This window comes from Mycteria americana, chromosome 2, assembly GCF_035582795.1.
Source record: "Mycteria americana isolate JAX WOST 10 ecotype Jacksonville Zoo and Gardens chromosome 2, USCA_MyAme_1.0, whole genome shotgun sequence".
NCBI classification, from domain to species: Eukaryota; Metazoa; Chordata; class Aves; order Ciconiiformes; family Ciconiidae; genus Mycteria; species Mycteria americana.
This window is the reverse complement of record NC_134366.1, coordinates 139960574-139975569: the sequence shown is the minus strand read 5'-3', so window position 1 is coordinate 139975569 and position 14996 is coordinate 139960574. Positions and strand designations below refer to the sequence as shown.

Here is a 14996-nt window from a genome sequence, read left to right as displayed (position 1 = left end):
AAAGTGGTTTTATTTTGCAGTTCACCTCTAATTCCATACACTGAGAGCTGGGATTGCTGGACGCTACAGGCTAGTAAGGAATGTATAGGAGCTTAACAGCAGGAGCAACAGACCCAGGTTAAAAATTCAGTGACCAGGAACAAATGTGCCCTTTATTTCATCTCCCAGCTAAAATCCTAGATACAGTTTATTGGCTTTAAACTTTTCTCATTTAGTAGAAAAATCTAAGCTTAGTGTTTCTTCTTAATCACAGCCACTTTAAATGGGACATATATGGCTCTATAAATTAAGCTAGCACAGAAGTATTCTTTGTTTAAAAGACCTGGAAATTGTTTGACAGTTAACTATTAAATGGTATCTCAAATACCTGGAATTTCCTCTGAAGAAGTGTATGCCTCTACTGAAAATGACAAAACCAAATTTACACCACAAGTGATGGAAATGTACTGCTTGATGATCTCAAAGTCAGGAGCTAAGTATATGTCTGAAAAATACTGATCGAAAGTGATTCTCCAAGGTCACACAGCAGATTAGTGGCAGACTCGCTGTCTTCTGAACGAAACAGATTTTTTATCCCACAAAACACATCAAGAGATCAAGTATTTTCATTCACTTTGAAATGAACTAGAGACCTCTTGAAATTTTTTCACACAGAAGAACCAACGAGTATATGAATGTGCCACACCAAGCATAGTCATTAGCCCAGTGGTTATGTGTGGCACTTGTCTGTGATATTTTGACTGGAGAGTCTATCCTGGGCCTAGAAAACCTTTTCTCAAAACTGACCTTTTCTCATAAAAACGTTTGTTTCTTGATTTAGTGCTTTTCTGAGAAAGAATTTCGACCAGCTCTCCTCCTGACTCCTAGTTCAGTGTCCTATCCAGCCAGCCACATGAGGCCCCCAGCAAATATGTACGGGTCCCCTCTTTGAGGAGGAGCAAGATCTGCAGCATCTTTGTAATACTTCTGATGTACTTTTCTTCTCAAATTTTGGGTCTTGACATAAAAAGGCTGGAATGAAGGATATGGTGTTGTGCATACCCAAGTGAAGGCAGGGAGCCAACAAAATGCTGTTGTAATTACAAGTGAACATTCTTGTATCATAAAACTGCAAAGAAAAAGCTATAAATCAGAGCTGGCCTGGTGGTCCCTGGCAGCAAAGCACAGGAGATTTGAGCTCATTCCCTGAGCTAGCCAAGAGTGGGATCCTCGCGGAGGCAGCGGCTCATTCCAAGGGAAGGGCATTCCTCGTGTCTCCTGAGTGATGGTCACGAAGCACTGATTTTGGTGGGAGTCAGATCCAGCCTTCAGCCCTGCAGGAGTGATAGTCTGAAAAGTGCTGGCCATTGTGGAAAATAAAGCAGGTTGAGAACCAGAGGAATTTTATCTTCAAGAGCTCTTGTGTGTGTGTTTAGGTGCCTACCACTTTCAGTGTAAGGTCCGCGCTATTGTCCAGATCCCATATTTGATCACTTATTGTTGTACTTGATTATTTAAGATTGTCCTTTAATTCAGGTATTGAGTTTCATGTTTCCATATGCTCACTTGACACCAAATTGTGCTAAAACCTTTCTATGGGCATTAGAAAAATGCAATGAAATTAAGTAACACTATCCAAAATGTCTCTGCTGAAGTTCCTGTCACTAATGAACATGGACTCAAACTGAATCTTCAGTTAGAAATGGGTTTTTCTTCTATCCTGGAACATTTTTCCTTTTTGTCTTTCTGGTGTCTCGTGAGGATGTAGGTTTTTAAAAATCATTGATCTGTCTGGATAATTTACCAATTTCAAAAATAAGTAAGTAATTAGCAGGAGGGTAGGAAAGTATTAAAGCGGTTAGCATTGGGCAGATTTCTACAGACTTTCTTTAATACAAGCTGTGTGTGTGGGTTATTTCCTGTCCCTCTGAAAGATGTGGCTTGAGCTGAGCCCACATTTACAGTTCGGGAGGGGCAAAATAGGACGATCTACTGTTGTTAAAATAAAAAAAATTAAAAAATCCTGAGAGTGTACAAGTGATTACAGCAAAACAAACCCCAAATTGACAGCTGCACAAACAGCACTTGCCCAGCAGTGGTAGTCAGCTACTAGGAATGCCCAGTTTCCCATCAGATTGGCAAGAATTTATAATTAATAGCACATCTGGGGACTCTTTGTAATGAAACCACAATTTAATCTGCTAACCTGATTATGGAGGAGGTAAAGGAGAGAGGGAAGAAATTCAGAGTCTCACTTTGCTGAGTACATTATCTCCCTGTTGATAGCAGTACGAGACCAAAACACCGTTTTCCAGAATCAGCTCCTACGCTGTTTTAAGAGCTGCAGTCCTGAAAGGTGAAGGGCTCTTTCCCAAACAGATGTGACCCTCTTCAACTCTGATAAACTTCCCGAAAAGATGAGGGAAATCTGTACCGCACAGGATGTGCTCAGCACATTGAGGGATTGAGTTAGTAATGTCCCTGATAATTGTGGATACCTCATTGTAGGAGTCAGTTTTTATTTAAATTTTTTTAATAGGAGTATACACATCTGTCTTTATACCCAGCAGCTTTTCTGGCCCACAAGAAGTCCTCTGTGAGTTTCCCCAACTGAGCTCAGTGGGATCTCTGTCAGCTGCAAGATTTATGTCATCTTTTTCAGTCCTGAGAACTGTTCCTTAAGCTTTTCACATCTGGATTTAATTGGAAAGACATTAAAAGACATTAAGTGTGCTGGAAAAGCATATTTTAGAGAAGATCTTTATAGACACTTCCATTAAAGGAGCTGATGGTTGTAGGTTAAAATGGGATGAGGACAAGCCATCAACAGTTAGCAAGGACAAAATTATATTACAAACTACTTCAGATGAGAAGTTCGGCCTGTAGGTCTTGGGCCTGACTCTGATCTCACTTAAATCAACTTCAATTAGGAGAAAAATACCGGTTAATGCAGTGTAAAAATACTCTGAGATCAGAATCAAAAACTTTTGCCTTTTGGAAACACTCAGATTTCTAATTACATGCCATATATGCTAAATATAATGCTTTTAGCTGTCAATCTAGATTTGGTACTTTGTTGGACGTACATGCACGCTTGTAAAATGAGACTTGGAGCATGAAGAGGGGGATTGGTCGTTAGGGCTCTGAGGGTGGAAGTACCCTTCTCTGAATGCCAATATGTGGGCCACAGGAGTAGAGTTACACAGAAGCAGAGATACGATACAATTTAGTACATGGGCTTCATTACAGATGTTGTAATGCAAGAATCTACAGCCCTAAACTCCCCCATTGTTCCAGCTATAATGTGCTGCTTGAAGAAGGCGATGGGTAGTCCTTTGCATTAAGTGTAATCTATTGCTTTTGTCTTCAATGAAAGTTTCTAGTCATGTTTAGACTGACATGCACTTAAAATCTAAAGTAATGGTCTTGGTATGAAAGAACAAACATTCTTTCATTTTAAAATTGCTAAAACCGAGGAATCTGATATTTAGGAAATTACTCCCATGTCTAAAGCAAAGTGTATGGTCTTTAGAAATAGAAACATGTCAAGCTTTAAAGAAAAAAAAATTTTTGTAAAACATTGGGGGAAAAAAGGTACTCTTTAGAATATTTCAGCAAAACAAATTTGTTAGAGGCTCTCACCTGTCCTTTTCTCCTAAAAGGAAGTCTTTTTCTCCACTATGTCATGGAAAGTGTTTAGCATTAATGGGAAGATTATAGCTTGCGGGGTCATAGTGACAGGAATGAGGCATTTGAATTAAAATTGTGGCTGCAGAGTAGACTGTTCTTTTATTTTCTATCATTAAATACCTTTTTTCAGAATCTCTCTCTGTCTATCTTGGGCTATGATAAAATGCATGTAAACTAGTAAAACTGATTCTTACTTTTATTGCCTGACCTTGGGCCAGCCCTGTATGTGCTCATGCACTCTCTCTTCACTTCAGTTTCCTTCTCTTTAAAAACAGGAATTAATAAAACTAGCTCTGGTCCTCAGTGTCATTTTATCTCACAAAGAAGAGGATATTTGCAAGAATTAAAAAGTATTTAAACACTAGCAAGTGTGTTTTACAAGTTCAGTTTACTAAGTGGAAGAGTAACTACGTTGAAGTAAGCATTGAGTAATACTTGATAGTTTGAACTTGTTGTATACTAATTTTGGTGTGGATCTTTGAGAATTCATAAAAATCTTTTAATATCCAATTTTTTGACCACTCTGCATGAGCAGTTGCCTAAGAAAATCACTTAAATAACAGAATAAATACTTATATCTTATTTAGAGCTCATTCATTTTGTTAAAACAGTTCTGGCTACATCTACACTACTAACATGGGTCAGGGCCCATTCCCTGGTGGGGAATGACATGGTCTTTGCCTCATTTATGTACTGCTAGTTATGTAGTGAAGGCTGTGGTAGTGATGTTAGAAACAGGATGGAACTGTGGAGGTCAGACAGCTGAAGTCTATTGCAGCATATTTTAAAAGTCACCATGAACACTTACACAGCCGAGAACCTCAATCCACTTATTTAAAATCAAGAGGTCAAAATCTCCTGCAATACAGAGAGGGTTAATGACAGTGGACTTGCAAACCTATGGCAGTGATGTGGAGAAATGCCTATAAAGAAATAATTAAATAAACCAAATCGTTCTGAGAACACAGCTGACAAGGATATTTTCCAGCCATCAGTGATGAAAGAGACAGTGATTCATGGCCTTTCTTCCCTGCTGGTGCAGGATTTTGCCTGAGGATATACATTCTGCTGTTTTCAGTTTTAGGTTTAAAGCCATGTTTCTTAAAATCTCCTATAATTTTTGTCTGCAGCTTCTCAACCATGCTTGAATGTTATCTCAGTTGCATGGTTTAAACCTCTACCTACCCATACAATAACTGACCATCTAAATGTTCTCATTTGGAAGTCTCTAATTATTGAAAGCACCTATATTACTTAGATGACTACCTCCTTCTGAAAGTTAGTGTTTAAGTAGCTTTTGTCTGAGGATACAAAATTAGAAGCAAGATTAATTGCTGTCTGGTGAAATGCTGTTGTATGTATGTAGTGTAAATGCTTGGAAATTTAATTTTAAAATATTTTTCTTCGTGTTCATAAGTAAGCTGTGATGATGCATGATTCTTTCTGTCTTTGTTCTTTCAATTGTAACAATTGAAGAAAATATATGAAGTTTTGAATTTAAAAATAAATCTACTTTAAAAGAACTTCCAGATTTCTAGACTAGAACTGAAGAATATACACTGAAAAGGTACTGAAATTATCTGACAAAAGAGGCTTGATTAGGATTTATTTTAACTGCTGATACTGGGCTTGAACTTTCACACCTTACTTCACCATTAGAGGACATAGACACACCTCAGTAGATACTGGCATTGAACCTGAAAGCTCGTTCGAGATGTTCATGAAGAAGTGCCAACTTACTGGTTTCCAGCAGATTGCCACAGAGGCAAAAGTTAGCATTTTGGTAGCGCTTGAAAACGTTGCTCCTTGCAGTTGAGAATATGTGAAGACGGAGGGGTCTGAGATGATACAGATTTAAGAACAGTCCCGCACAGTCTGAGTCCCCTACAGATCTTTTAGCAATTCTTTCCTCTCTTATTCCCACCCCAAGTAAGAACACAACCTAAACTTGGCAACCAGAGTAGCCTCTCCATGCTGGAGTAATCTCTTACATTAGTGTTAAATTCGTTAAGTTTGACTTTCAGTATTATTTATCAAATACTCTTCTTACAAAAGCATACCTTTTAATCATTTTAAGAATCAGGTGCTTTTCAGCATGATTTTCTCTCTTTGTGACTAGAAAATCTTGTATCACCATTAAAGCAATAGAACTGTTTCACCCCAGGTGATCATGCAGCTCTTTCTTGGGCTTTGAGAGAATGCTTTGCCATTCATTACTCCTGGAATTATTGCATAGTCCCAAGAATGGCAGTCAGATTTCTAGTGTGGAGGTTCACATGAGAAAATAAGCCATGCCTAATTGAATCTCTCTACTGTTAACTCAGGCAGTGCCTTTACTTAAGTAGATTGTTGAAGATGAAAACCTATGGAAATTAAATTCCATGTTAAATAGTGTCTTTCACTCCATCCACTTCTTGGAGTATTGAGAGACATGGAGGAATGAGTACACGTGTTAAAACTAGGTGGAAGAAGGTGACATGCATGCTGTTGTTGATAGAAGCTCTGCTTAATATATTGGAAAAATTGTTCAAGAACAGTTAATCCTTACTTTAGGATTACCCCCAGAAAGCTGGCAAGGTCAGGCTGTACGTGGATTGTGTGTCATTTAAATTCTGGCTGCATGAGTTGCCTGGGGGTAGCGTTAACTACTACGTAGGACTTGTTCTAAGCTACATCTGTGAATCATCATTCTTTGTTTGAAGACAGTGGACTCCTCCTATCCTCCAAGCTCCTTCTCTTGACAGGTGCAATCAGTAGCCTTAATTGTAGTGCCTATCAGGTGACTATGCCTTTGTGTAGAGATTATTCAGTTTGGAAAATGCTATTTCCATGTAAACTACATGACTTAATCAGATTATAACCCTGTGTTTTTCATGCATATCATAAACTGTGTGAGGAAAAGGCTTTAAGTCATTTAATTAAGGTTTACATTGTGCAGTGTGAAAAGCCTTTCTGAATTTAATTTTTAAACAGATGTTAACATTGGTTCACATGAAATCTGATCAACTGGGGAGAACGGCACATTGTGAGGAAAGTGGCGAAAACTCCTAGCAGTTATTGCTTGCGATATAGTAAATTCATTTGCAACAGAAGCTGAGGGGAAAAGGGATTTGTTTGCAATACCCATCACCTAGTTTTTGTTTAGCTTGCGTGTAGCCAACCTGGTAAATCCAAGAGAACTAAAGGGATATGTTAAGGAGTCAAATTTTAGCTACTTCGTCTGTATGTATGTAAGTCTACACAAGCAAATATATCTTTCCTTTGTGCATTTCTTTATGCATGCAATTTTGGGTGTGGACAAGTTAAAGCCAGGTGGAAGCTTGATCAAAAATTTCTTCATCAAGAGAAAGCAAAAACAATCACGAAGAACAATAATTTTGAATATGTACAAATTTAAATAGTTGCTCAGCTTTGGGACACTAAGTCCTCAAACTCACCTCTACAGCTGTGATATTGTTGGGGTTTTTTCAATAGCCTTTAAATGTGAAATTTAAATCCACATATTAAAAAGTCATGAAGTGCATCTCATTACTGATGCAGACAGCTTTACTGCAATGTTATTGCACAGATGATACTGCCTTTTGAGGCCTCAGTTGTCAGGGAGAGGGTAAGAACCTCCCTGATTTGGGGAGCATTTTTTCTCTTGGCCTAGAAAACAAACGAATGTTGATTTTTCGTAAATACACTTTCTACCAGTTTTGTTCATGCATGAACTCTGCTGTTGTCTAGGCTCCTGGCTTGCAAGTGAAACTGAGGACTAGAGTTAGATCTGTCTATCATTTTAACCTGGCATGCAAGCCATTTTCTCAAGCCTAAACTCGGGCACAGCCTGAGACCTGTTCATGTATATGGCATGTGGCTACATGCGTTATGACCACAATGAGTCATTTGGCTTTGCAAATTGAACCTTGAACTAAGACCCAGCTACTAAAGACCGTAAAATCTTGTCCTTCATGACCTACTCTGGACCCTGACTTAATTCAGTTTTGCAATATAACTATTTCTGCCCATAATTTTATGTCTTCAGAAAACACTGATTAAGGCCAAGCTGAATATGTTTTTTTATGTACGTAGAAAACTGATGTTAGGAGACATATCACCAGTAAACTAACAGTATCAAGCAGTGTGTTTATTAGGATTGTCTCAGACCTCCTTGGTAAAGTGAACTGGAAGGGCCACAGAGAACAACAAACTTTTACAGTTTTCAGCTTCATGGAATAATCTGAAATGTAATATAGATTTAAGAGGAAAAACACAAACCACATACTGTGCTAAAACAAACATGTGAAAATTTTATCGTGAGGATGTGGTCTTAAATGCACATGGGCTAGTGTAGTGCCTGTCTGCTGTTCTTGCTAAAAGAATGATCTAATGTTACTAGATTGTCATTATAAGATGCTTAATCCCCAGAGTGAGAAACAGGAAGAATATTCACAAGTTTCAATGCTATTTACTAATTGCCAATTGACTTGAGGAAAGCTAAAAAATGACTGGAAACATCCATCCCCATCCTGATACACACACATACTAATAATGGAAATGGCAGCCAAGACAAACAGCTAGCAGTGCGGTGCATCCTGTTGGCATCGTATTTTTGGCACTGTTGTAGCTACACAGAAAACAAGTGATACAAGAAATGTGTAAGGACATCTGTTCTGTAACCTATGGGGCTTCACTCACAAAACAGTTGTAAAATCTTCTGGGGGAGAGAAAAATTTCTCTATATCTGTGCAGATGCTCTATTGTAAGAAAAATATCAATGGAAGGAAGTGTTGAGCCTTTAAAAGAGGAAATTGTTCACCAGATTCACTGTCAAATGTTCCATTCTTTTCTTTCCTTTTCATTTAACCTAAGTTATCTGCCATTCACAAGTTATATTTAAGCCAAGTGGTGTAAATCTGTTGGGACTAATAGAATTGAATCATGGATTAAATTAGCCCGGTGTCTGCTTGTAACTCTTCTTCACTGCAGATTACTTGGGCTCTGTGTCACTCTGCTGACTATTCAGGTCACAGCCTCTCAGCTACCAGCTTCCTTCCTGAATCCAGCATCTTCATGTCTGTCTCGGGGCATGACGGGGAGAGGAGAAACATTAAGGACATCTATTAAGGTCCAAAGTATCATTTACTTACCAGCTTCTCTCAGCTTTGCTGATCCTTCCAAATGTAAGCAGGCGATGGGAGAAAGAAAAGGGGGAGTTTTTAAGACACGGCAAGGCTCTCTCTACCATTCGTCTACTGCCCTTCAGTCACATCCCATGAATGGACATTTTAAAAAGGAAAGAACTTTCCCAAAATTCAATGTTGTTGCAAAAGTTGGGATATAAGTAGTTAGGCTTCCCCCACAGGTATTTTATGGAGAGGCAGACATGGTTCCATAAAAATAAATCAGATCTCATATAAAGCTGGAACACGTTAGGAAACTGGAAGATAAAGAGGGACTGTGAAGTGTAGGAGGTTGGGAGGGCTTGGGGAAGGAAAGTTTAGCTCTGGGAGCTGGGGGTCCTGGGTGGGAGAGCATTTAACAGCAGTAAAAAGTTGAGGCCTGGGTAGGGGGAAATTTGTGAAGAAGTAGAGGTGATCGCCTCTGCTGTAAAAGAAGTCAGAGCTCTGGGGTGGATAGTAGGGAGGGGAAGGCCAGAGGCACTGGAGTGGTTTGGGAAAGATGTGGGACTGAGGCAGAAGATGTGGGGAGTGGGGACTCAGTAGCGAGAAGCATGAGCTTTTGAAGAGATCGTCGGCTTCCAGAGCAGCAAAGGTGAGAAGCCTAGCGATGAGGGATGGTGTAAAGGGCTGGCTCTTCAACAGTGCTCACACAAACACCCTGACACCTCGATTTGGAAGATCAAGGATACAGGTACAGGACTGCTTTCCTGCCGCTTCCCCCATCTGATATTTGGTTTCAGAAGTACAACAGATCTGAGATCTTATCTTTTATATCACATTTCAGTTTGGGAAGGGCATGGCTTGAAGAAGGGTGAGATGGAGAAATGAGACTGCACCACGTTACAAGCATTAGGATTTGGATGTTGTGTTGGTATTAAACGTGCTTATCATTAAACACCTTGAATCATATGTTCATTTTATATGTTTCCTCTAATTGTTCCATATTTACTTCCTTGACACCCATATAGTAATGATCCATGCTTACAGGCAAAGAGTTCATTATTTTGTATTGTAGTACTTCTTTCCTTGCTGTTAGAAGAGAAGAGATGCCCTCGTGACCTGTTTCTATTGAAATAGTGGCTAATATTCCTCCAGGAAGTTCCAAAGCAGTTTTTCTGGAAAGCAACACTGAAAGCTGCTCTGTAATTTATGTGGTATGCCTTGCAATAGCCAGTTCTGTGAGTAAAACAGTAGTAAGTAACAGATGTACTCATATTCAGAGCAATTCTAGAAAGGAATTAGGAAGTTTGGGTTGGTCTAATTAACGTCTTGATGATTTGGGGATTTCAGTGACCACTGATCAAGATCCGACTGTTCTGCATATCATATGATCAACCTGTGATCTAATCTTGAATGAAACATGATTTGGCTCTACTTCTTACCAACTATGATCAGGGCCTTTTCGTCCAAGCCACTGTACAAACAAATAACCTGAACAAATATTTCTTCCACAAGTTTATGGTTCACACATCAGACCCGGAAGCTAAGAATGGATATAAAAAAGTAAACAAGATGGGTTCAAAACCAGATGAGTCAGCAGTTAAACTGTGTAGGAGGAGCAGATGTCTCAGCTTCCTTCTCTCCTTGCAGTGCTACCTGGTAATTGTTTTTGGATTAGCATACATAAGAAGAAAGGAGATCCTAATTGTTTTGCTCATGTGCATTAGGAGAAATGGATTTGAGAAGACAGGACATTCTTGTGTGCCAGTCCCTACCCATTGCATTGTTTGATTCTTATAGTTGCTAACTCATGACCAACTAAAGTACAATAGAGAAGCAGTCCCTGTGCAAGGAAGCACAGGAGCCCAAATCGCTCCCTTTCCTCACATGATGAGTAGTGCTTGCATTGTGATGAAAAGGACCCCAGGGAGAGGAGGAGAAGAGAGAAATTGGGATGAAGAAATGTGTCGGGTTACTGGAACAGAGAAGTTGAGAGAAGAGTAGATGAAAACCCTTGTTGCCACTGGGAGAAATTATTTTGGTTGAACAAACAGTGATTTTGCTGTGCAGTCAAGATTGAGGATGGAAAGGCAGATGGTGATTAGAGTTTATAGGAGTTGAGAATGCACATCTAAAACTACAAGGAACACTATGAGGGTGTAGAGAAAGAGCTGTCTTATAAAAAATGCAAATACATCAAAATGTCAAGAAAACCAGAAGAAATGAGGAAAGGGAGAATTCATTCACTGGGGAACTCAATGGGTGATAAAAGTGAAAGACCCTGTAATGGGAGAAGTCGTTATTGAGGTGAAGCTGAGGCTCAGTCCTTAGCCATAGCATGGAAAAAGGATTAAAAAAAAGATGTGGGCAGCAGAGATTTTAAGATGAAGGGGAAAATTATGTCAATGGATGGGAAGAAGGAGCAAGTAGGGAGCAGGTTAGCTGTCAGATACAGGGGGCCCACAGAATACATGGTAAAGGTAGAGTGGATGGATAAGTAACAGTGATAATCTGAGGTTTACCAAGACACTTTATAAAATGTTTAGCTTTTTATTTGTTTGCTAGGGTGAAAACCATAAAAATTCACAGACTAGAAAGATTCCACCTTCATGCATTATGGGTGGGAGTACCTTGTACAGCCTTCTGAAGCTTTAGCAGCTAGTCATTACTATAGACAAATCTGGGATACATGGTCTTTCACTTTAGGGCAGCCTGGCAATTTTTGTGCTGTTATTCATCTCACCAAAATACACATTGTCTAATAATATTTAAGTTGTATAAACATACCTTTCAAGGGAAGGAGCTGTTGAGAGAATCCAGGCAAAGAATTAGTACGAAAGCAAATCTAGTACTTCATTACAATGGCAGCTCCTGTTCCGAACAGAGCCCCTGCTCTCTGAGAGGAATGGGAAATGAAGGTAGAGACATGGATTCTTTCTGTCCCAACAATTAAGAAGAGAGCAACTTCCAATTTTCTAAACAGCATTTGTTGCCTCACTGTGAAGAACAGTGCCGTAGGGCCTATAGTCAGTTCCAGTGTTTGAGATGTTACCTTAGGTGACAGTGTCTGTGAAAAGTTACCTTTTTTTTCCCTTGTGATTAGTTCTGAATGTGTCTTAGGGAGTGATTAAAGAGAAAAATCCATTTTTCAGTTCTGCTTTACATTTCACCTTCAAGACAGAACTTACCTCAACTGTTTTATTGCGCTGCTGTGTTTTCAAAGTTGGCCACGTGGTGTCTGAAAGTTTCATAATCGACCTTTGCTAAATTAATTACAAAACATCATTTGTCTTTTACCAAAGCAGTTAGGGGGGAGAGAAGAACGATTCTGAGTCCTAAAGCAGGACTTAGGAAGATGAGAGAGAAGCTGGTTCATAAAGAATGCACTTGCATGGAAAAATGTCAGCTGAAAATCGATCATTCTTCTATTGCTGATGCTTCATAATCGTCCCATATTGGCTCACCCTGTTTAGCACACTTCACTACCTATGTATAAGACACCAGTCTGCTGCGTTGTTTGAGAGCCAGCCTTGGAGTGTCGGTAGTGTCCTGCTGACCCTCTTCCCATTGCTCACACCTTCTGCAATAATCTACAAGACAAGAGTTTGTCCGTAGGAGCTCCGGAAAGCGTGGGCTCTAGGAAAGCACATGGGGAAGCTGGAGAGACTTTACAGGCCAGAGAGGCAAGAATCCTAAAAGTATATCATGTTCTTCATGTAGGTGATGAAGCTTGCATTAACCCAAATGGAAGTCACTCATATACCCAGGAAGAAGATATCCTCAAACCCGTGCACAAGCACAGCTGTTTATCATGGAACTGTTATGTACCCACTCTGTAGCCTAAATGGCTTCAATATACAGGAAATTATTTAAATCTAGAATATCAAAATACACACCTTCCTCCATTTGGTGTTAATACAGTTGTGTCAGTGGGTTTTTTGACAACTCATTCTTTCTTTAGGCAGCGTTAAGTGCCTTGAAACAGTTTTCAGAACAAGGACTGGATCCAGTGGAAGGGGCTATGAAAGTTGAAAATGGATCACATGAAAAGTAAGTACCGTTTAAATCCTATGCATTTTAATGCCTGTGTGGCATGGTAGATAAGAAATGTTAATTAAGAGCTTAGTTGCCCTTTTAAACCTGTGCAAAACTATTTCCTCTGGAATTTACATACAGTTTATGACAACTTGAGAGGATAAACAAGATTTCAGGTTTAGCGTTACTGATAGTGTTTACTAATGAGCTATGAGACAGTCAGTCCTCCGATGGAAATCCTAAAGAAAAGGATTTGCTTTGCATTGTATGGATTCTGTGCAAGTAGCATAACATGATTTTTGTCAAATGTGTTGTAGCACATGATATTGCCTGTAAATAAGGATAGCTATCTGCCAATAAGTCCTTATGTCTGCAAGATGAATTTTACCCTGGAGAATTTAAAAGTTAGAATTTCTTTCAGGTCTTGAAAAACTCTTATATGGAATATTAGCTTTAAGTATCAGACAATAGAACCAGGTTTCACACTGGATTTTCAATTATTTAAGAAAGTGGGATTATCTGTCCAGTATAGATTTTTTTTCCAGCTGCTAGTCTGTTTACGTAAGAAGGTAGTCTTGTGTTACTAAATAAATTAGGAAGTAAAAGAATAAAAGAAAGAAGACTAAAAGTGGCATTTGGAATTTTCAATAGATATATTGTGGCTACTTATAAACTTATTTAATCAGAAACATTTTTCCATATGATCTCATCAGCATAGTATTTGAACATAAATATTGTTGTTTCACTTTAAAATGTTACCTTCCACAGTGACCTTTGAATCTCATGTGCCATCTGCTAATAAACATGTCTTAAAGATGTGCAACCCTGGACCTTACCACTCTTGTTAATGTATTAATCTTTCAGACAAGTCAAGCATCTGGGAGAGAAAGCAGACAATAAACAGACTAACTCAGGCACCATTGCTCAGGACTGCAAGGATTCAAAGGCTGTCGTCTAGGAGCTTCCCAGCACCCACGGCTGCCACTGCATCCTTATAAACCTGTCAACACGCAATAGGGTGTATGTGTACAAGGAAATGAATGAGTAATACCATTATTTGAGTCTTATGTGAAGACAACACTATTCTAACACAAGAGATAGTATACATGGTACTGTTTATTCAACTGTGGAAAAAAATAAAATTGAACATTTCCCTTAGAACTCGAGATCAGAGCATAACTCAATTGCCCAGAGGCAGAAGAAGTCTGATCATGTTACTGGAGGTTAAAATAACAACTAATTAACAAAAAGTGTTAGAAAAAAAAGGGAAACTTTAAAATTGATGAATATTGAGGAAAACAAGTCAGCATTGGTTCAGTTATACATTTTTTTCGTAGTGTAGTTTTAAGTTCAGCTTACTGTTTTTTAAATAATGCTTGAATATTTTAAAATTAACCAATGACAGTGCTGTGAGAATTGTAGTTGTTGTCTTCATATATAGTCATACAGCTTATCTTTTTATGCAGACATTATGCATTCTTCATTCTATATGAATATGTATGACTTTAAGATGCACTACTCAGAGTTGTATGCAAACAGAAGTTTAAATCATGACAAGTATTTGCTTAACATGAACAGATGTTAGTTATAATCAGTCTCGATATATTCCAGGAAAAAAGCAGATATGGTATTTGATTTTCCTTGCCATAATCAATTAAAGAGGCGTCTTGCCTCCAAGCAACATTTTCCCCTTCAATTCTGCTCTCTGTTGTGTGAAGCACATCTACACCCCATTCTGTGTGTTGTATCAACCCACCGTTTGCATCAACTGAGTGTTTTTAATCTCTGCATTCGGACCAACAGAAAAAGGTAGGACTGCAACATTGTCAAGCCAAGGATGGAAAACTGTTGATGTAAAGCTAATTCTTTTGTGAAAGGAGTGGCAGCAGAGATAAGACCTGTGGCTGCTCTGTACCAGCATATTTCTTTTAAGTGTGTGGCCAAATGCAGTAAAACCACATCAGTTCATGTGTACAATGACAGTGTCCTCTCTTTCTTTATCATTCACAGGTAGACAACTAAGACAATGAAGTTAAAAAAAAAAAAAGATTACAAACTAACGAATAACTGGCTACCACTCCAAAGCCAGGGTTCAACGGTTCAACCTACCTTTCCCCATGCCACCACCTTCTACAAACTTACTGTGTTAGACCAGTCATCCTGGCATTTAAGTAATTTATTTATCCA

At 38.8% G+C, this 14996-nt stretch overlaps 1 protein-coding gene across 5 annotated transcripts in view; it reads left to right on the top strand.

Annotated features, from left to right (window-relative positions):
- Positions 1 to 14786, top strand: part of STAU2 (staufen double-stranded RNA binding protein 2) — a 175402-nt gene extending 160616 nt beyond the window's left edge. For all 5 annotated transcript variants that reach the window (XM_075494819.1, XM_075494820.1, XM_075494815.1 and 2 more), the window contains 2 exons: positions 12736 to 12824; positions 13674 to 14786. In XM_075494819.1, coding sequence (XP_075350934.1) covers positions 12736 to 12824; positions 13674 to 13767 — 183 coding nt within the window. In that variant the 3' untranslated portion in view covers positions 13768 to 14786. The remainder of the gene's footprint in view (positions 1 to 12735; positions 12825 to 13673) is intronic.
- The last annotated feature ends 210 nt before the right edge of the window (positions 14787 to 14996 follow it).